Source organism: Candoia aspera, chromosome 1, assembly GCF_035149785.1.
Source record: "Candoia aspera isolate rCanAsp1 chromosome 1, rCanAsp1.hap2, whole genome shotgun sequence".
Taxonomy (NCBI): Eukaryota; Metazoa; Chordata; class Lepidosauria; order Squamata; family Boidae; genus Candoia; species Candoia aspera.
The window spans coordinates 39,080,480-39,098,146 of record NC_086153.1 but is presented as its reverse complement, the minus strand read 5'-3'; the positions used below and the strand labels follow the sequence as shown (position 1 = coordinate 39,098,146).

Genomic DNA, 17,667 nt, shown 5'->3' with positions numbered 1-17,667 from the left:
CCATATTGGCTCAAACCAATAGCCCATCAAATCAACCATTCTGCTCAAAAAGGATGGACTGAAGAGAAGAGAAAGGAAATCTTTATGTGTCATATTCCTTCCTTCTGGACATTTATCTTGTTTTTAAGTAAAAAAAATGGGAGTCTAAGGTTTGTCATTTACAAACTAAAATAAATCAATCTATTTTTATGCAGCTAACTAGTGAATTCTACTTGTCATCAACATGCTTGACTGAACATTTTTCTATCCTTGCTCTAAATAATAACCACTCTCACAGCTTCCTTGGTTTTTGCTTCCTATGTCAAACCCAATTATTAATTTTAAGTTCTTATAAATGTTGAATCAGAGTGAATACAATGGTAACTAATAACAAAATATATATTACTCTGTAATAACCCTCAGTTATTATAGAGACCATGTTGCATCCAAAGCAAAATAATTGCCAAGACTACTATAGATATAGAAAAATATTATACCAGTACTCTCCAAAAACAATCTATAAATCAGAAGGAATACAATGCCACAGCTTGGCACCAATCTTTGCCACAAGTATTTCAGAAATTTTGTAGGAGCAGCTTGTACTTTTGGTTTAGTATCATTGCTATGGGTGCTAATGATGACAATCTCCAGCAGCACACCTTGGTTCCTGTTTCTCTAAAGAGCCTAAGAATTACTGATTACTTCTATATTTGGCCATGTAGGAAGAAGATCCCTGAGAAATACCAAAGTTTCCCCAATTTCTACTGGATTAGCCCATTCAGCATTTCCAGTATATGTAAATTAACCGACAGATAAATGCCACCTTATATTTGAAATCACTATTATATATCTATAAACATCCTCTAACTACTCTATGTACTATAGAATAACTCATATGAACCTCTGTTAATACTAAACTCTAAAATACAACTATATTTATTCCAATTCCTTGGGGAGCAATCACAGCAAAATGATTTATATTACACATTCTTATTGCTACAATAAACTCAACTAAGTAGAGAGGTAGATTGAAAATGTCAGATTGATAATGAAGTTGCCAACTAAAAGATAGTTTGAGAAATGTAAACAGTGTAACGCTTCCTAACGTCATCTACTGTTCAAAGACATCATTCTGAACCATTCGCATACAAGCTTTAATATAACTATGAAATCAAAAGTGTCTGCACCATTAGATAGCAGTAAATCAGAATGTAAATTTCTTTCATGCTACTATTAAAGTAAGCATAGCTAGATGATACTATCAACACCCATGGCTGCTGTAAATAGATAGGTTTTGATTATTGTATCTCACATACATTTGGATTCTATATTTGTACAAGTACTGTGCAAAAGTTTTAGGCAGGTGTGAAAAAATGCGGTAAAGTAAGAATGCTTTCAAAAGTATATATTGTAATTGTTTATGTTTCTCAATTTACAAAATGCGAAGTGAGCGAACAGAAGAGAAATCCAAATCAAATCAATATTTGGTGTGACCACCCTTTGCCTTCAAAACAGCATCAATTCTTCTAGGTACACTTGCACAGTTTTTGAAGGAACTCGGCAGGTAGGTTGTTCCAAACATCTTGAAGAACCACAGATCTCCTGTGGATGTAGGCTGCCTCAAATCCTTCTGTCTCTTCAAGTAATCCCAGACAGACTCAATGATGTTGAAATCAGGGCTCCATGGGGGCCAAACTATCACTTCCAGGACTCCTTGGTCTTCTTTATGCTGAAGATAGTTCTTAATGACATTGGCTGTATGTTTAGGGTCGTTGTCCTGCTGCAGAATAAAGTTGGGGCCAATCACACGCCTCCCTGATGGTATGGCATGATGGATAAGTATCTGCCTGTATTTTTCAGCATTGAGGACACAACTGATCCTGACCAAATCTCCAACTCCATTTGCAGAAATGCAGCCCCAAACTTGCAAGGAACCTCCACCATGCTTCACTGTTGCCTGCAGACACTCCTTATTCTACCGCTCTCCAGCCCTTCGGTGAACAAACTGCCTCCTGCAACAGGCAAATATTTCAAATTTTGACTCACCAGTCCAGAGCACCTGCTGCCATTTTTCTGCACCCTAGTTCCTATGTTTTCGGGCATAGTTGAGTCGCTTAGCCTTGTTTCCATGTTGGAGATATGGCTTTTTGGCCACAATTCTTCCATGAAGACCACTTCTGGCCAGACTTCTCTGGATCCCTGGGTCCCAGTAGTTTCCGCCAGTTCTGTGCTGATGGCATTGCTGGACATCTTCCGATGTCAAAGGGAAGTAAGCATGATGTGTCTTTTATCTGCTGCACTAAGTTTCCTTGGCCAACCACTTGTCTACGGTCCTCAATGTTACCCATTTCTTTGTGCTTCTTCAAAAGAGCTTGAACAGCACATCTTGAAACCCCAGTCTGCTTTGAAACTTGTGCCTGGGAGAGACCTTGCTGATGCAGTATAACTACCTTGTGTCTTGTTGCTGTGCTCAGTCTTGCCATGGTGTATGACCTGTGACATGAAACCGTCTTCCACAACCTCACCTTAGTAGCAGAGTTTAGCTGTTCCTCACCCAGTTTTAAGCCTCCTACACAGCTGTTCCTGTTTCAGTTAATGACTGTGTTTCAACCTACATATGTATTGATGATCATTAGTGCCTGCTTGGTATAATTCGTTATTCCTACACCTGACTCTACCCCTACAAGATCCCTGACTTTGTGCAAGTGTACAAAGTGTGCATGTGTAAGAATTGATGCTGTTTTGAAGGAAAAGGGTAGTCACACCAAATATTGATTTGATTTAGATTTATCTTGTTTGCTCACTTTGCATTTTGTAAATTGTTAAACATAAACAATTACAATATATATATATGTGAAAGCATTCTTACTTTACAGCATTTTTTCACACCTGCCTAAAACTTTTGCACAGTACTGTATGTCAAATGGCAGAGGCCTACTCTGGTCTCTTACTTTCATGGCTTTTGGGCTCCCACCATTTCCAAGAGAGGGAATTGGTGCCTTTCTACAACCATATGTGTTTGCACTTATATAGGGGTTACAGATCAGAAGAAATTAAATAACAGCAAGACAGGAACAATTCTACCAAAACTATTATCTATTCCATTCCTAGATAGGAAGCTATGGATGGAAGGGGGAAGAAATTTGCTTGGATGGCTTCTTGTATGACAAAAAGGGAAGATGAATCCAACAAGTTCTTCCTCATGGGATAAAAACAGTCCTGCCTTTTTAACCAGGTCAATCAATCTCCAATGTTCTTCTTAATCTAGTCTTGTTGACCAGATTGTGTACAAGGAAGGGAAACCCTCCAAGATAGACAGAACCAGAGCAGGCATCCCAGATAAGGTGAAGGAATCTGTTCCTTTGTTTGAGGGTAGAACATATAGATGTAAAAGCCTACCCACAGTCAATGATTTTACTGGAAAATGTTCATAAATTTTCCTCCTTTTAAACCACCTTGAGAATAGTATGTTGAAAACCAATATATAAATACCCCAAAGGAAAAATCCAGTCAGTATTTATCCACACTGATATGGAACTAGAAGCCTCATAGGCAGAGATTCAGGGATACAGCTCTTGATAAGCTAGACAAATACTAAAATAAACCTTGTTTGTATGAAGACCAGCAATTACAAACTCTAAAACTCAAGCCACACACACACACACACACCTACATCCTTGGTTTAAATTTTATCAATCTTTCTTATGGCTCTTTTACTATCAACAGTAAAGGAACCAGCAACCCAAAAATTTGCCACAAACTAGCACTTAGGCGGGTAGCAATGAAAGCCTTGAAAAAGATATTAAGATGCCATGATATGGCTATACCTATAAAGATCAGAATCAGGCAATGGTTTTCCCCATGGTACTCTATGGAAGTGAAAGCTGGAGTTTGAAGAAGTTAGAAAGAACACTGATGCTTTGGAACTCTGATGTCGAAGACTCTTGAGAACACCATGGAAAGCTAAGAAATTGAGAGACCTGAAGGACCAGACTGGGGACAGATCATCCTGGAGAACATCTATCAATGTGGCCACTGAGAGTGGACATCAACTTGACAGCGTATATCAATCAGTCAATCAAAAACTCCAGACATGAGGAATGCTCATAGGAACTAACCAAATGACATGAATAGAAAACAGTGCACTATGTTAGAAATAATGCTGGCATATTCAGAATTATAAACAAAGGGAAGAATCTGAAGCTCTGTAAAGTTAATAGATGCTAAATTATCTATGACAATTCAAGGAAAAGATTAGGAGTTTATAGTAGTCCAGTTATAATGCAGCTATACATTATTTTAATCTTAAAAAAAACGGGAAAGGAAAATAAAATCCTGTGCCATTATATAAATAAATGGTATGTTTCTCAGGCTGATCTTCCATTCAAGTTTCTCTGTTTAAAACTAATTAAAATAGGAAAAAGACAAATGATGGTACACATGTGGGAAGACAGAATTGTTTAGCTTAGAGGAAATGAAAGTTTCAGAAAATAAATGGAAAGAAAAAGAGGACGCTGAGCACTCCAATTTATTATTACAGCAGAAGGCAAATTCAGAAGTATTTGGGCAAAAAATTAGTTATGAACCATAAACAAATCCCTTAGAAAAGCCATTATCAGACTCATGAATAAACTGCACCCAGCATCAGCCGCAAAATTGGTAAGTACCACATCACTGTGTTCCTTAATGTTTATGAGCTGGATCCACAGAAATGCTAGTAGAAACTGTCTTTCCTGTTCCTTCCTTTCCTTGGCAGCCCTCCAAAAAGCTTCTTCCATGATATGGTGGGCTCCAACAAATGGGGTAGACTATGACATGAAGGAATGTTTCAAATTCAGGTGAACCTTCATCTGTCTGTGACCATTCCTTCCCTTCATCGCAACCCCACCACCACATCCACTCCAGAATAAACACATGCCATTCTGAAGGCTACCCTGACCTTTAGATAAAACTTCCTGAAGGACTTAAGGAACACCCAGGATACAAAAGAGCATTTCTCTGAATCCAATCCTAAACATTTCTGTGTTGCTTTTCAAAATTGGAAATTTTTAAAAAACAGCTCCCACTTTTATTTAAAAACCATTATGATTACCATGGTTGTATTGTGACTTTTCTCCAAGTGCTGAGGAGTTACAGAGGTTCAGCATTCATTTAGGTTTGGTTCCATTTAGAAGAAGACCACCAGAGGTTTATTGACACTTTGCAATATTAGGTACATAAGCTGAGTGCAGGTAAAATTATGCAGCTTAATCATACTAACAGAGATATAGACTGTTACCCACCAATTATCTGGGGAAAAAGCCAGCACCCTAAGACATTTAAAAAGTCCAAACATGGCTGACTCATTCTTCTATCTTTTATTTATTATTCACATTTCTATCACCGCCCATCTCCCCCTAAAAGGAGGAGCTCAAGAACTGTAGTTTATTCTCTTTTTCCTACGTCCTTTGCCCTTTCTTCATGGCTATAATTTCTACTGCTAAGCTATTATTTTATCTATGTTAGGACCTCAATGGAGGTCAATATACAGAAAAATTGCAGAAAAATCCACAAAATCATAATAAATTCACAAACAAAACATATATACTACTAAACAAAGCCAGTAATTAAGCTTTAAAGGGAGATTAATAGCCAAATAGTAACAGTAACAAAAGAACTAATGAAACTAAGAAGAAAAATTAATAGTTAAAAATTTAAACTCTTACTAAATGTTAATCTAGGATAATACATCCCTCTTTTGTCTGTTAAAATATTCCAAAGAGGAGTAATCAATGTAAAGGTCTCCTTTGTGGTCCCAATCTGTTTTTTGTTTTTTTTTTGAAGGCAAGGACTCCAAAAAGCACTCTTGTTTCACATTTCAATGATAGAAGAAATTCTTATGGCAGATATTCAGATCCCAAGCTGTTTAGAGTTCATACAAAAGAGTTCCCAAGAAGCTTTCAAACACACCTAGAATATTTGCATACATCAATACAACTGTGGATGTATTTCCAACATGTGCAGAACATACACATTTTGCACAACTAGCTCTAGAAACAAATTACATGAATCCAACAATTGAATATTTCCATCAATATCTATATCTATATCAAGCTTTTGACAGAGCATACACAACATTATAGAAAATCCTGCTGAACAGGCAGGCATTTTGCTTTGCTTCCTATTAAAAAAGGCCAGCAGTTATACTGTAGTGCAACTTTTTTCTTCTTGCAAGTATGTGGATCAGAAAGGTTATGCACAAACATTTTCTAACTCAGAAATCACGGATGAGATAGCCCTTAGGTGCAAAAAAAAAGGACAGTACTCAGATGGATTCTTAGTCTGACTTGCTGTGACAATTTCTAATGCATAGCAATTTTATGCAAGCTATTAGGTTGCAGTCAACTGTGACACATTTTCTATTTTAATGTATTTTATTAAAAGAATGTAAACTATCTCATATTCTTCCTTGCTTTCATTTTGCCTTCTTTCATTTTCTCCCCACCAGCGGCTTTCCTACAAACTATTTTTATAACCATCTTATTAGATTTAAGACAAAGATAAGAAGTACAAAAAAGAAAAAAACTACAAAAAGAAAAAAAACTTAAAAAGTGTGAAAACACAAGAGAATTTTTTTTTTTTTTAGCAATTACAAGAAGAGGTGACTTCCGACTTTTAACAGCAAGAATATACAACAAATTTTCCATAATCATTCCCTTACTCTATATTAAACCAAAATCACATTATTTCTATAAATCATTCTGTTGGCACATTATAAAAATCACTAAATATATTTGCTTCATCCCTTTATATTAAAAGAAAAACTATATATATATATATATATATATATATATATATATATATATATATCTCCTAATCAACTCCTCCCCAAAGGTAACATTCATTTAATTATTTCCTTCCTACTACTATTCTATACATTTCTGTCTACATAATAAAAATCAAACTAAAAAGCATATAAATTGTCTGCCATTATAATTTATAATACAATTATAATAATCTTAATCATATTAAGCCTAGAACCAAGCATTTATTATTATACCTTATTAATCTTAATCCAAATCATTAAAGATGTATGAAGTCAAACAAGCCCTAGAAGCAATCCAAATATTCTTAAACACTTACCCCACTTCAAACTAAACCAGAGCATTTACATATCCCCACAATACACAGAGCTTTTTTCATAAAAAAAAAATCAAACAGCCCAACTGCCCCCCTTAAAAACTATGACTTCTCAACAGAAGCCTCCCATACATATTAACCCCATCTTTTCCATAACATTCAGTCAGAAAATCAATTTCACTTATGACTTGCAACTCGATCTGTCCCTTTAATTTCTTCAACTCGACTATCCAATCTTCATCTAGCATTTCAACAGAAGCCCCGATCTTGCTATTAGAAGAAACATTTCTGTCGCTGTTAAGCTCTTCAGTTTCTTCCACAACATCACCAACCAGATGACACATTAGACCTCATGTTTTCCACAATGTCCTGAACGCCTTGCATAAAAACTTGACAGGAATCAAAACAATCTGTTTAAGGTCTTGATGAAAATCCAAGAGTCTGACTGAAATCCTCCACGTCTCACACAGTAGATTATGGCACCCACTAGGTACTTAATCAGCAAAAGTGGGAGACAATAGAAAAATTCTGAGAAGTGTTTACAGAAGTGAAAGTATGATAACAGGCAGTTCCCCAGGGAAAGTAGCAACAGAAATCTGAAAGTTCAAAACAGCAGATGCAACAAGTAGGAATATGCTAAAATCTTCAAATTTAGTACAAAATAATCGCATATTTATTAGGACTGTACAAAATCATTTGGGGAGTACAAGATGTGCCCCTCCAATTCACTACCCAAAGTGCCATGTCCTCTAGAAGGCTCAATGCAGCAACTGAAATATTAATGAGCAAATTAAAAGACTTTGGTGCATTAGCAGGTTTCAAGATTAATAAACCGAATACGAAGATGTTAACAAAAATACGAAAATAGAAGATCAAACAGAACTGAATAAAATGGGTTTTAAGACTGAGACGGTAAAATATCTGGGTTATCACTATGACATATATGAATTGTATGTTATTTCAAAATTTAACTATGCTAAGACATGGAATGAACTTAAAAAAGACATGTTAAGATGGGAGAAACTACAACTGTCACTGCTGGGGAGAATTTCTGTGATAAAAATGAATGTCTTGCCTAGACTGATGTTTTTGTTTCAGACAATACCTGTTTTGACAACTAAGGCACCATTTAAACAATGGCAGAAGGATATATCTAAATTTGTGTGGCAGGGGAATATTCCACGAGTTTTTTCCCACAAGTTAAATATAAGGTGTTACAAGATGCAAAGGAAACAGGAGGATTAGGTTCACCTGATTTGAAATTGTACTTTATAGCTGACTGTTTGGTTTGGATGAAAGAGTGGGTGTTGCTGAGACATAGAAGACTTTTAGAGTTAGAAGGACATGACCTGAGATTTCAGCGGCATAGATATTTGTGGTACAATAAAGTTAAGGTTAATGTGATTTTAAAAACCATCATGTTAGACATGCCATATTGAGAATATGGAATAGATACAAACCCAGGTTGTGCCTGAAAACACCTTTGTGGCTCTCAGCACAAGAAGCATTTTATAGACAAGAAATAATAGGCAAACACAAATGGCTAACTTATTGTGAGGTACTAGAATTTTGTCAAGGGGAGTGTAAAATAAAATCAAAAGAGGAACTGGTGGCAGAGGGATATAGTTGTCAGTTATTTATTATTATTATAAAGATTTAAATTAGACAAAAGAATTTATGGTTTTGAACACTGTAAGACTGAGTTTGAAATAGAATTGTATACAAAGGATGAACCTGTAATTGCTAAAATGTATAAACTTTTATTGAAATTTGGAACAGAAGAACAAGTGAAAGAATGTATGATAAAGTGGGCTAAATTTTTTGGTTATAATATACAGATGGAACAATGGGAAAATATGTGGCTGAAAGGACTGAAATGTACACTATGTTCTAATCTTAAAGGGAATTTAAGATTTAAGATTATAGATAAAAGAGAATTTAAGAATGTAAAATGATGTACTGTTGGTATGTGTCACCAGAGAAATTGCCTAGAATGTATAAAGGAACTTCAAATTTATGTTGGAAATGTGAACAAGAAGGGACATTTTATCATGCTTGGTGGATGTGTAAAAAAGCTAGAAAATATTGGATTCAAATAAACAAACACTAATTCAGAGGATTTTAAAGATTAATATACAATTGAGACCAGAAGTTTTTCTTTTAGGATTGATGGACAAACAGTTGGAAAAAAGTTATGGAACTTTGTTTTTGTACATGGTAACTGCAGTGAGATTACTGTATGCACAAGGATGGAAAGGTTCGGCACTACCGACAATGGAGGAATGGTTGGTGAAGATGATGGAACTTGATGAGATGGCTTAATTGACTTCTTTGATCAGAGAAAAGACAATATCTACATTTATCGCTGACTTTTTGCATGAAACAGAAAAAAAGAACTTATGATTTATGGTTTTGATGATTAGACAGGATATATTATAGAAAGGAAAGTTATGTTGTAACGATTGTTGAGGATGGCCCAGAGTTGCTTTTTTGGTGAGATGGCGGCTATATAAATTTGCTAAATAAACAAACAAATAAAATAGAGTAAGAGGTAAATTTATAATTGTACTTATAATTGCTGTATCTTTTTTCTTTCTTTTCTATTTCTCTTTGACTTTTTCCCCCTTTCTTGCACTTTTAGGTTTCTCTTTGATTTCTTTTTTTTCTTACCTTATATTAGTTCGTATTAGTTTTTATCTTCCTTTTTAAAAAATCTTTAATAAAAATTGTATTTAAAAAAAAATGAAGGCGCAAGCTCACACAAACAGATAACAACCAACTCTTATACTTCATTGCTTCACTCCTCCAGTTTTAACACGTGTAACCATTTTAGTTTTTCCCTTCTTTCACGACTTCTATACTCCCCTCTCAGTCACAGAATGATACATTTTAGACTCTGAGCCAGGAGACTGATTCCATTTTTCTTTTTGGTCATATATCACACATGATATAGGGTGCTTAAAAGTCCCTCTACCTTTTTCAACCAAAAATTGTTTTTCACATGTTCTGTATCTATAAAAGGGATAAACAAAAGCATATGTTTTATACCAATTCACTGTATAAACCTCTCACCAGACCTCTTTGTCACTGATCAATGTCTGAAATTAAATTATTGGTATTTAAAATTAATTTGTTCCTAATAATTTACTGTATTCCTTGCAACAGAATCCTTTGCCATGGCGATGTTCTGTGCCACCATATAGCAACTATTACTATTATTCATGACAACTAATTGTTTTTCCACCACCTTCTATTGTCATATCTGAATTTCATTAGTTCTTTTATTATGCTAAATGAAACTTAATCTATGTCTCTACTAAACTTATTAGACACCTTCCCAATTAACTATATTTCTATTTATAATTGGTCTTTGTTTATAGTAGTCATATTTAATTCAGGTAAAATCATTACTTCTCAACATTGACAGCTAGCATTTTTTAAAATTAAGAACTTGGAGGAAAGTAGATTTTTCTTAGACTCTGCATATGTTGGTAACCTATTAGCATAAAAAGAATCTCAATTCTCATTTGAATAGATTTCTGGCTTTTGCAATAATTATAAAAACATGGCTGCATAACTCCAAAACAATGAAAACAACATGAATCAACATCAAACATAATTTGAATGTATTTAAATTGCAGGTCTTCTCATCTCATCTCACTGCTTTGAAAGAGAGTCAGGTCAGATTCTGATCAGCTGGATTTCATCACAGTCTAATCTTTTTTGACATCAAAACAAGAATTCAAATGCCAACTTAAACCCTGCCTTAGGAAGTCTCACCCAAGTACTTTTATGAACACCGCCTCACATTGCTTATTACACTTAGGAAGGGTTTTTCAAGATGGAAAAGCGTGCTCCATTTGTTCTTTATTAATGCTCCAGGCTGCTTCTTGCCGACAGTTCCACAATGCTCTAATAAGCTCATTCTGTGGAGGAGACTATACACTAGTTTTGGCTGAAAGCTGAAGCATATATTTAGGAGTATATACTGCAGTTAATTCTCAACTGACCTGACAATGAAAAAAAATATACACAATTATCAAGAGGCAAAGTTGGCTTTTATGTAGTAACTAAACTGATTTATTGTAAGATTCAGATACTTACTGCAGCAATGTGACCCATGAAAAAAATGCTCATTTTCAGCACCAATGCTAATTTCCCAATCCTGTTTTATTCATCAGGCTTTGAATTTTCAACAAGCAATAATATGGGGAAAGGAGGTTATCAAGGAGCATCACTTATTTTCCTGTCTGTGACCAGGGGCAAATGATTTCATATGGCTACTTCAATATAGAACAAATAAGCACCAGAATAATATTTCAGACTTTTAAAAATGTATTAATTATTTTATCTTCTGCCATTAATTTCTTTTGCTTACTACTTCTCTTTTTCTGCACTTTGTATAAAGTTGCTTACCTCACAAGGAATAGCATGCTGGGAATGTATGTATGTAGGTATTAATTCAGTATTGATTCCTTTAGTTTATTTAATCTACTATCATAATAATGCAAGGAAAAATAAATTGACAAATTTTCTACCACTGTTGACTTTGCCCCAACTGAAAAACAGTGGAGGGCAATGGCTAAGTATGTGAATCTGGAAATTTCCAATTCAAAAATCTCATTTCAACAAGAAACCCGCTCAATGTTATTACACAAGCCATTATCTTCTAAATGTCCTTTCCCTTGCCTTCTAATCTGCAACAGAATAGTGATCAGCCTTGTTGTAGGGAATACTGAGTTTATTCCTGGAAAGAAGTCTGGACACACTTATTATTCAACATATATACAACAATTTAAGCTAGTTGTTCCATATTTTTATGAGCCGTTATTATTTCATTTTGATTAGAAACATTTCATCAGAGACTGAAATAAGATGTTGGTTATCCTAATTTCTTTGTATCTTTGCAACATCATGTACAGATGTGCAGCATGTCAGTATGTCATACAGAAAGGATACCCCTGCCGATGCTAGCAAAGGAAGTGACAGTTATAACAGAAGGCAGTTATGTAAGAAAGCTAGCAATCAAGAGAACAGTTTCAGAAGGACAACTGAAATGAAACACATAGCGTTCATTGTTCATGTTCACTGACATGATCCCAAGATTGTTTAGAAGAAAAGCTCAGAACTGCTGATCAGTGACACAGAGATGCACAATTTATTGCATTTTTCTAGGCATCAATGTTTACCTTTTGTTAAATCAGGCCTTGAAGAAGGCTGGCCTGCCGTTTCTTCAGGGTCTTCATCACTACTTTCTGATGCATTGCTGCCAGTTTCATCCTCATCATCTTCATCGCTCTCTGTATCATCACTGACATCATTATCACTCTCCACTCTCTCATAATCACTGTCATCTGACTCCTCTTCAGATTCTTGGCTAGGTGAACTCACTTCAGGCAAGAGCTTAGGTCTTTTGGCATCATCAACACTTCCTGCAGCACCACCTCCCATGCTGCTCAAACCTTGCAGAGGTCGTTTTTGGGCCAAGAGTTTTTGATTTAATATATTGATCTGCCCACTGTCATCTGGAGTCTGTACTGTTGGGGTCCTACTGTCCTTACCAGAGGGGGAATTCTTCTTTTGGGGATGGCCCCCAGCTTTATTCTCACGCAGCTGCTTCATAAGGCTTATGGTAATTTGGATGCTTCAACTCACTAGTTCAAGTAAAGAAGAAACTACTATTAGCCTCCATCCCATTATAATTCAATTAGAGAAAATGGGACTGTCTGCCTAATTATGTTTCTCAATTTGCAAATCATCTTATGCACGTTCCAGGGCCAAAAACAGCTGCACTAAAATGGTTAATAAACTGGGAGCTTATCTTACTTCTATGAGAAGGAATTATGGCCCTGTAACTCAGTTGACAACCTGTTTTGTTTGTGAAGTACCCTTCAGGTCTGCTCCTGAAACAGTAAGAAGCCACTGTAGCTGTTCAAAGCATCACTGCAATTACTTAAGAAGCCCTTCCAAGGTCTTCTGGGTTATTCATGTGCATGCCTAGAAGACACTTCCAGCAGAATAGCTAATGAAGTGGCTGTTTTGAGGAGCACATATAGGAGTTGTTCCACTAGTGGGAAAAATATCTTGTTGAATTATTTGCCCAGCTAGCATGTATCATTTCCCACTATCTAAAGAAAGAATTGTGGCATTAGGATTTTCATTTTGTTACAGAAAGCAGGTATCAATTTTTCTCTTTTATTCTATTATATATCATCAGAGAGACATCTAGCTGCACTTCAGATTCCTATAGATTATATTTCAAGTATGGATGCCATCTGCTATTTGGAACATTACGAAGTTGGAGAGATGAGTAATGCTTCCATTGTGTTCTAAACTGAAAAGTTATATGGAGTTACCGTTTGAACAATATAACCAGTGTGGGCTTCAAGGAAGCTGCTTATTAAATTCTTCCAAAGTTCTAACTTACTCAGCCTAAGTTCAGCTCAGGGATCACAGCGTAATCTTACTTGCTAGAGTCAGAAAGAGGTCTAAAAGGTAAGTGTTATATGCTATGAGACTGCCATATAATGTTCAGCTGTTCAATCCTATAAAAAAATAGTAGGAACCCAGGAGTTCTTGCATCAAGTGATTTAATAGTTCCTTTATGGTGTTAAATTCAGTTACATTTACTAAAATAGGGAGAGGGAACTATAAGTAAAAAGATTCAAAAAACAAATCCAGTCCTTTCTTAGCTGTCCATGAATCCTTCCTAAGCTATTACCATCTATTTCTCTAACTTTAGTTCTGCAAGAAAAAAAATCTAATCTGTATAGTCCAATAGTCTATTTCCCACCATGATCCATTTGAACTGCTGCTAAAAGTGTATTAATTAGGCAGTCTGAGAGTAATTCAATGTGAACAGACAAATCTATGGCTAGTCTACAGATCTAAGAGGTTTTGTCAATACTCAAGAGCAGGATACTGCCAATTATCAGATACAAGAGCTAATCACTGAAGAAAAGCATCAACATGTTATTGTGTTGTATTTTAGAGCACCTTAACAGAATGTCGTAATTTGGTAACTATATCAAGTGGATTGGAAATGCTGCTCATGTATTGCTTCTGGGATAGGTTAGAATTTTCTGCAATTCTCTGTAGGACTGATTCTGATGGAGTTAGGCTGTATAGGCATGGATCTTCTTTAATTGCTCAGAAATGAAGTAAAGGTAGCAGCAGCACCCAGCCTTTTATACTGATGTTTCATACCAAGTTCCAGGAGATACGTTTTAAGCAAGTAAAACAAGGCAAGCATCTTGGCATCATCCAGATGTTTTGGATTACAACTTCTACAATCCTTTGCTAGCTGGAACTAAAAAGCGCTGAAGTCCAAAACATTTAGATAGCACAAAATTTCTTCCCCCCTTATAACAGAAAGAGGTGCCTTACAATTTCTTTTAAAATACTCTTTCTGCCAGGCAGAATTAAATGTGCATATTTCACAACAGAAATGAATTTTAAACATTACTTGTGACTCTAGCATGCAAGGGCCCAGAGTTGGTGCCTATAAAAACATGGCAGTCTGTCATGGACGGAGTTTTTCTAACATGTAGGAGCTCTGATTACAAAGGGCCTCCTTTTCAGATCGTTCACATAATGTGGGAAACTGTAGAAGCAGCACTTGGCGTTGTTTTCCTCTTCGTGATTCTGTTAAATGGCTGGAGCAAACAGGGAACCAGGCCACTGCTTCACTAAAACCATGAGGGAACAGGCAACCCTTCATTAGTGGTTTCATGTAGAGGGTTTTTTTAAATCAGTTAAGAACTGATAAGGCATATAGAAGAAATATCTACTGGAAGTTAAGAGTTTCGTGTAAGGGGCAATATTTCATGAGATACTGAAAAAACATTTAAAAATACTTTATGGCTGCCCCTGTGAAACCACCAGCAATCTGTTATTTCCTTCCCTATCATCCAAAATTCAAAGCCATACTGCCCCTGAATGTGGAAGCTTCATTGTACTGCCTTAGATCTTGGCTAACTAGCAATTCTATCAGGCCTGTGATAGGCAAAATAACAATTCCTAATTATTAGGCAGCCATTTTTGAATGCCTCAAATTCTGTTCCTCTGTCCTTTCTCACATGTTATTCCTGTAACAAAGTGAGGAGCGGTATCCGTTCAAGAGGAATTCGAGTCGCCTACCGGGAGAGGCAGTATCTACAAAAGTATATGCGAACAATCGAGGGGACTGTCAAACACGATTCTACCTGCCTGTGACGGGCTGCCACGCTCATCCCCACACGACAGCACTCTGTCCCTCTCCCCGGCCTGCCTCCACGATCTCCCCGGCCTGCTTGCAGGTCACGCCGCCACAGGTCCTTTCCGTTTCCTGGCAACAACACGAGTGGGGCTGGGCTTGCGGAAGTCACAAAGGGCGGGGCATGTGAGTCAGTCAGTTGCGCGTGCGCGCATGGAGATCACGCTTCCCAATGGGTAGAGCGGTAGGAGCTTCCCGAACGGCGCCAGAGCACCCCAGGCCCGCCCCGCCTTCCTCTTGGGTCACCCGAGTAAACAAAGAGCTCGGGAAGGTTTTAATGCCTTTATTTACAAAGAACAGGGTGAGCCCGCTCCCCCGCAGGAAAGCCATGCAATAAGATCCACCGTCGGCTGTTCGCTCTCAGGAGTGGATAGCCAAAGTGATTTCAGCTTGCCCTTCCGGAATTGGGGTCTTTCGGCTATCAGTGGCTTGATTTGATACCAGTTCCCTCCCATCCTTCCCCAGTGCCAGACAGCTCCCTTCCACTAAGTTGTAAACGTGTGCCACGATCACTGATTTGTTTCTAATCACGTCAACTGAAATCAGCTGGACCTAAGTCGTGTTGGAAGGGGCGCACCGCTGGTTCGCAATCGCTGGGACACCGAAGGGTCAGCAGGACAGGGGGGCTTCCTCCGATAGGACGCCTGTGGTGTGGAAGAAGAATAGAAAATGACACGCGATAGTGCTTGCTAGGTTACCTGACAGTTCACAGGGATTTAATTCTATGACGGTCCCTTTCAAGCTTGAGGTTGAGGCATGATTGGGTGGAGTATTCCTATGGGTCCCTAATTTTCCCCTCAAGCATGCCTTAGGGGCACTGTTGCAACAAAATCCTTTGTACTGAGTTATCTTATTTCTAAAAATCAACCCTGAATTACTTGCATGACCAAAGGTGCAACTTGCTTGCAACAAAATCTTACAGGACAACTATCCTGGCTGAGTATTAACGTGTCATAAGCTCTTGTGGGTTTTGCTGCAGTAGAGTACCATGGCAGTCCCTCTGAGGAGAGGCTGCTGTGTTCTTTCAAGAATTGTCGTTTGACAGACCTCATCTTGGAATACACACAGCTCCAAGCTAGTCAACCACATTGTAGCCAACCGTATTGTGTGAACCCAATCAATATTTATCTATTTGACAGCACCTAACTACAATGAAGAGCCAGTTTGGTGTAGTGGTTAAGGCATGAGGCATGAGTTCTAGTCCTGCTTGAGGCACAAAACCAGCTGGGTGACCTTGGGCCAGTCACTTTCTTTCAGCCCTAGGAAGGAGGCAATGGCAAACCACCTGAAAACCCTTGCTAAGAAAACTGCAGGGACTTGTCCAGGCAGTCTCTGAGAATTGGACATGATAAAACAGATTTTTAAAAAAACCTACAATGCACTTGCCTTCTCCAGGAATGGCAGGGGTGGGGGCTCTTTTCCAATGTATATACTTATTTTCACACATCATTTATATCCTACCGGACCCAAAGACTCATAACCTTTGATAATAAGAATTCACCTTAGAATAATTCTGTGCTGTTCTTACTTTTTTTTTTGGGATCTTGTCAGATTTTCAGATGGGAACAAATGAAGGTGACAGGTTGCTGGGTGAGATAAACAATCACCCAAGACTGGCTTTATAAATATATCTGCAGATTTATGGTGATTTGTACAAAATGAGCAGATCTAGGATTTTTGGAGGGGAAATTTTTGGGTTTTGTTTGTTTATGAATTGTGTTAACCATATTTTCCGGCTTAAACTATAGTTTTTGGAGTTTTCCAGAATAGAATGCCAGAAATGATACTAGTTTTGGGCAACTGTGATAATAAATTGTTCCAAGGAATGCAAAAAAAGGGGGGGGGGCTCATGGGCTGCCTGCAACCCTAGGCCTCAGGTTGCCCATTTCCTGGTATAAACCATGATTTACAGATCACAGAAATTGGGTGCTCGGCATCCTGGATGTGCATCATTTACATACATTGCATATAACCCCAAGTTCATGAGATGCAGGCAACAGTATCTAGAGCAATGTGACCATGTTTGTGATAAATAGACCAAAACTGCCCGGTACTGTCATTATTAGCAGGAAATGCTCCATGTGGAATGGTTCTGATTCTGACTGGGAACCCAGTCTGCACTTTATCTTACTAAAAGCATTATATGAAAGACTCTATTGACCAAAACTATGATGGGCAGTGGAGATCAATATCTATGGGCCTATCTGGTGAAGAGCATGGCGTATGGAGGATTCTGACTTGGGATGTAAGAGAAATAAGTGATAAAGAACATGAATTAATGAAATGAAAGAAAAATAGGTAAACTGCAGGAAAGT

The 17,667-nt window shown here is 37.2% G+C and overlaps 3 protein-coding genes across 5 annotated transcripts in view; 1 reads left to right on the top strand and 2 right to left on the bottom strand.

Annotated features, from left to right (window-relative positions):
- RRP36 (ribosomal RNA processing 36) overlaps nt 1–15,466 on the bottom strand; it is a 40,532-nt gene extending 25,066 nt beyond the window's left edge. The window contains exons 1-2 of one of the 2 annotated variants that reach the window (XM_063302580.1): nt 15,303–15,466; nt 12,288–12,752 (exon numbers count right to left, since the gene is read on the bottom strand). In XM_063302580.1, coding sequence (XP_063158650.1) covers nt 12,288–12,720 — 433 coding nt within the window. In that variant the 5' untranslated portion in view covers nt 12,721–12,752; nt 15,303–15,466. The remainder of the gene's footprint in view (nt 1–12,287; nt 12,753–15,302) is intronic. The other variant, XM_063302587.1, reaches the window with a different exon arrangement.
- The window catches only part of LOC134496728 (cullin-9-like), a 505,703-nt gene that overhangs the window by 305,655 nt on the left and 182,381 nt on the right, over nt 1–17,667 (top strand). The gene's annotated exons all lie outside the window — the stretch shown is intronic.
- The window catches only part of KLHDC3 (kelch domain containing 3), a 358,937-nt gene that overhangs the window by 233,844 nt on the left and 107,426 nt on the right, over nt 1–17,667 (bottom strand). The gene's annotated exons all lie outside the window — the stretch shown is intronic.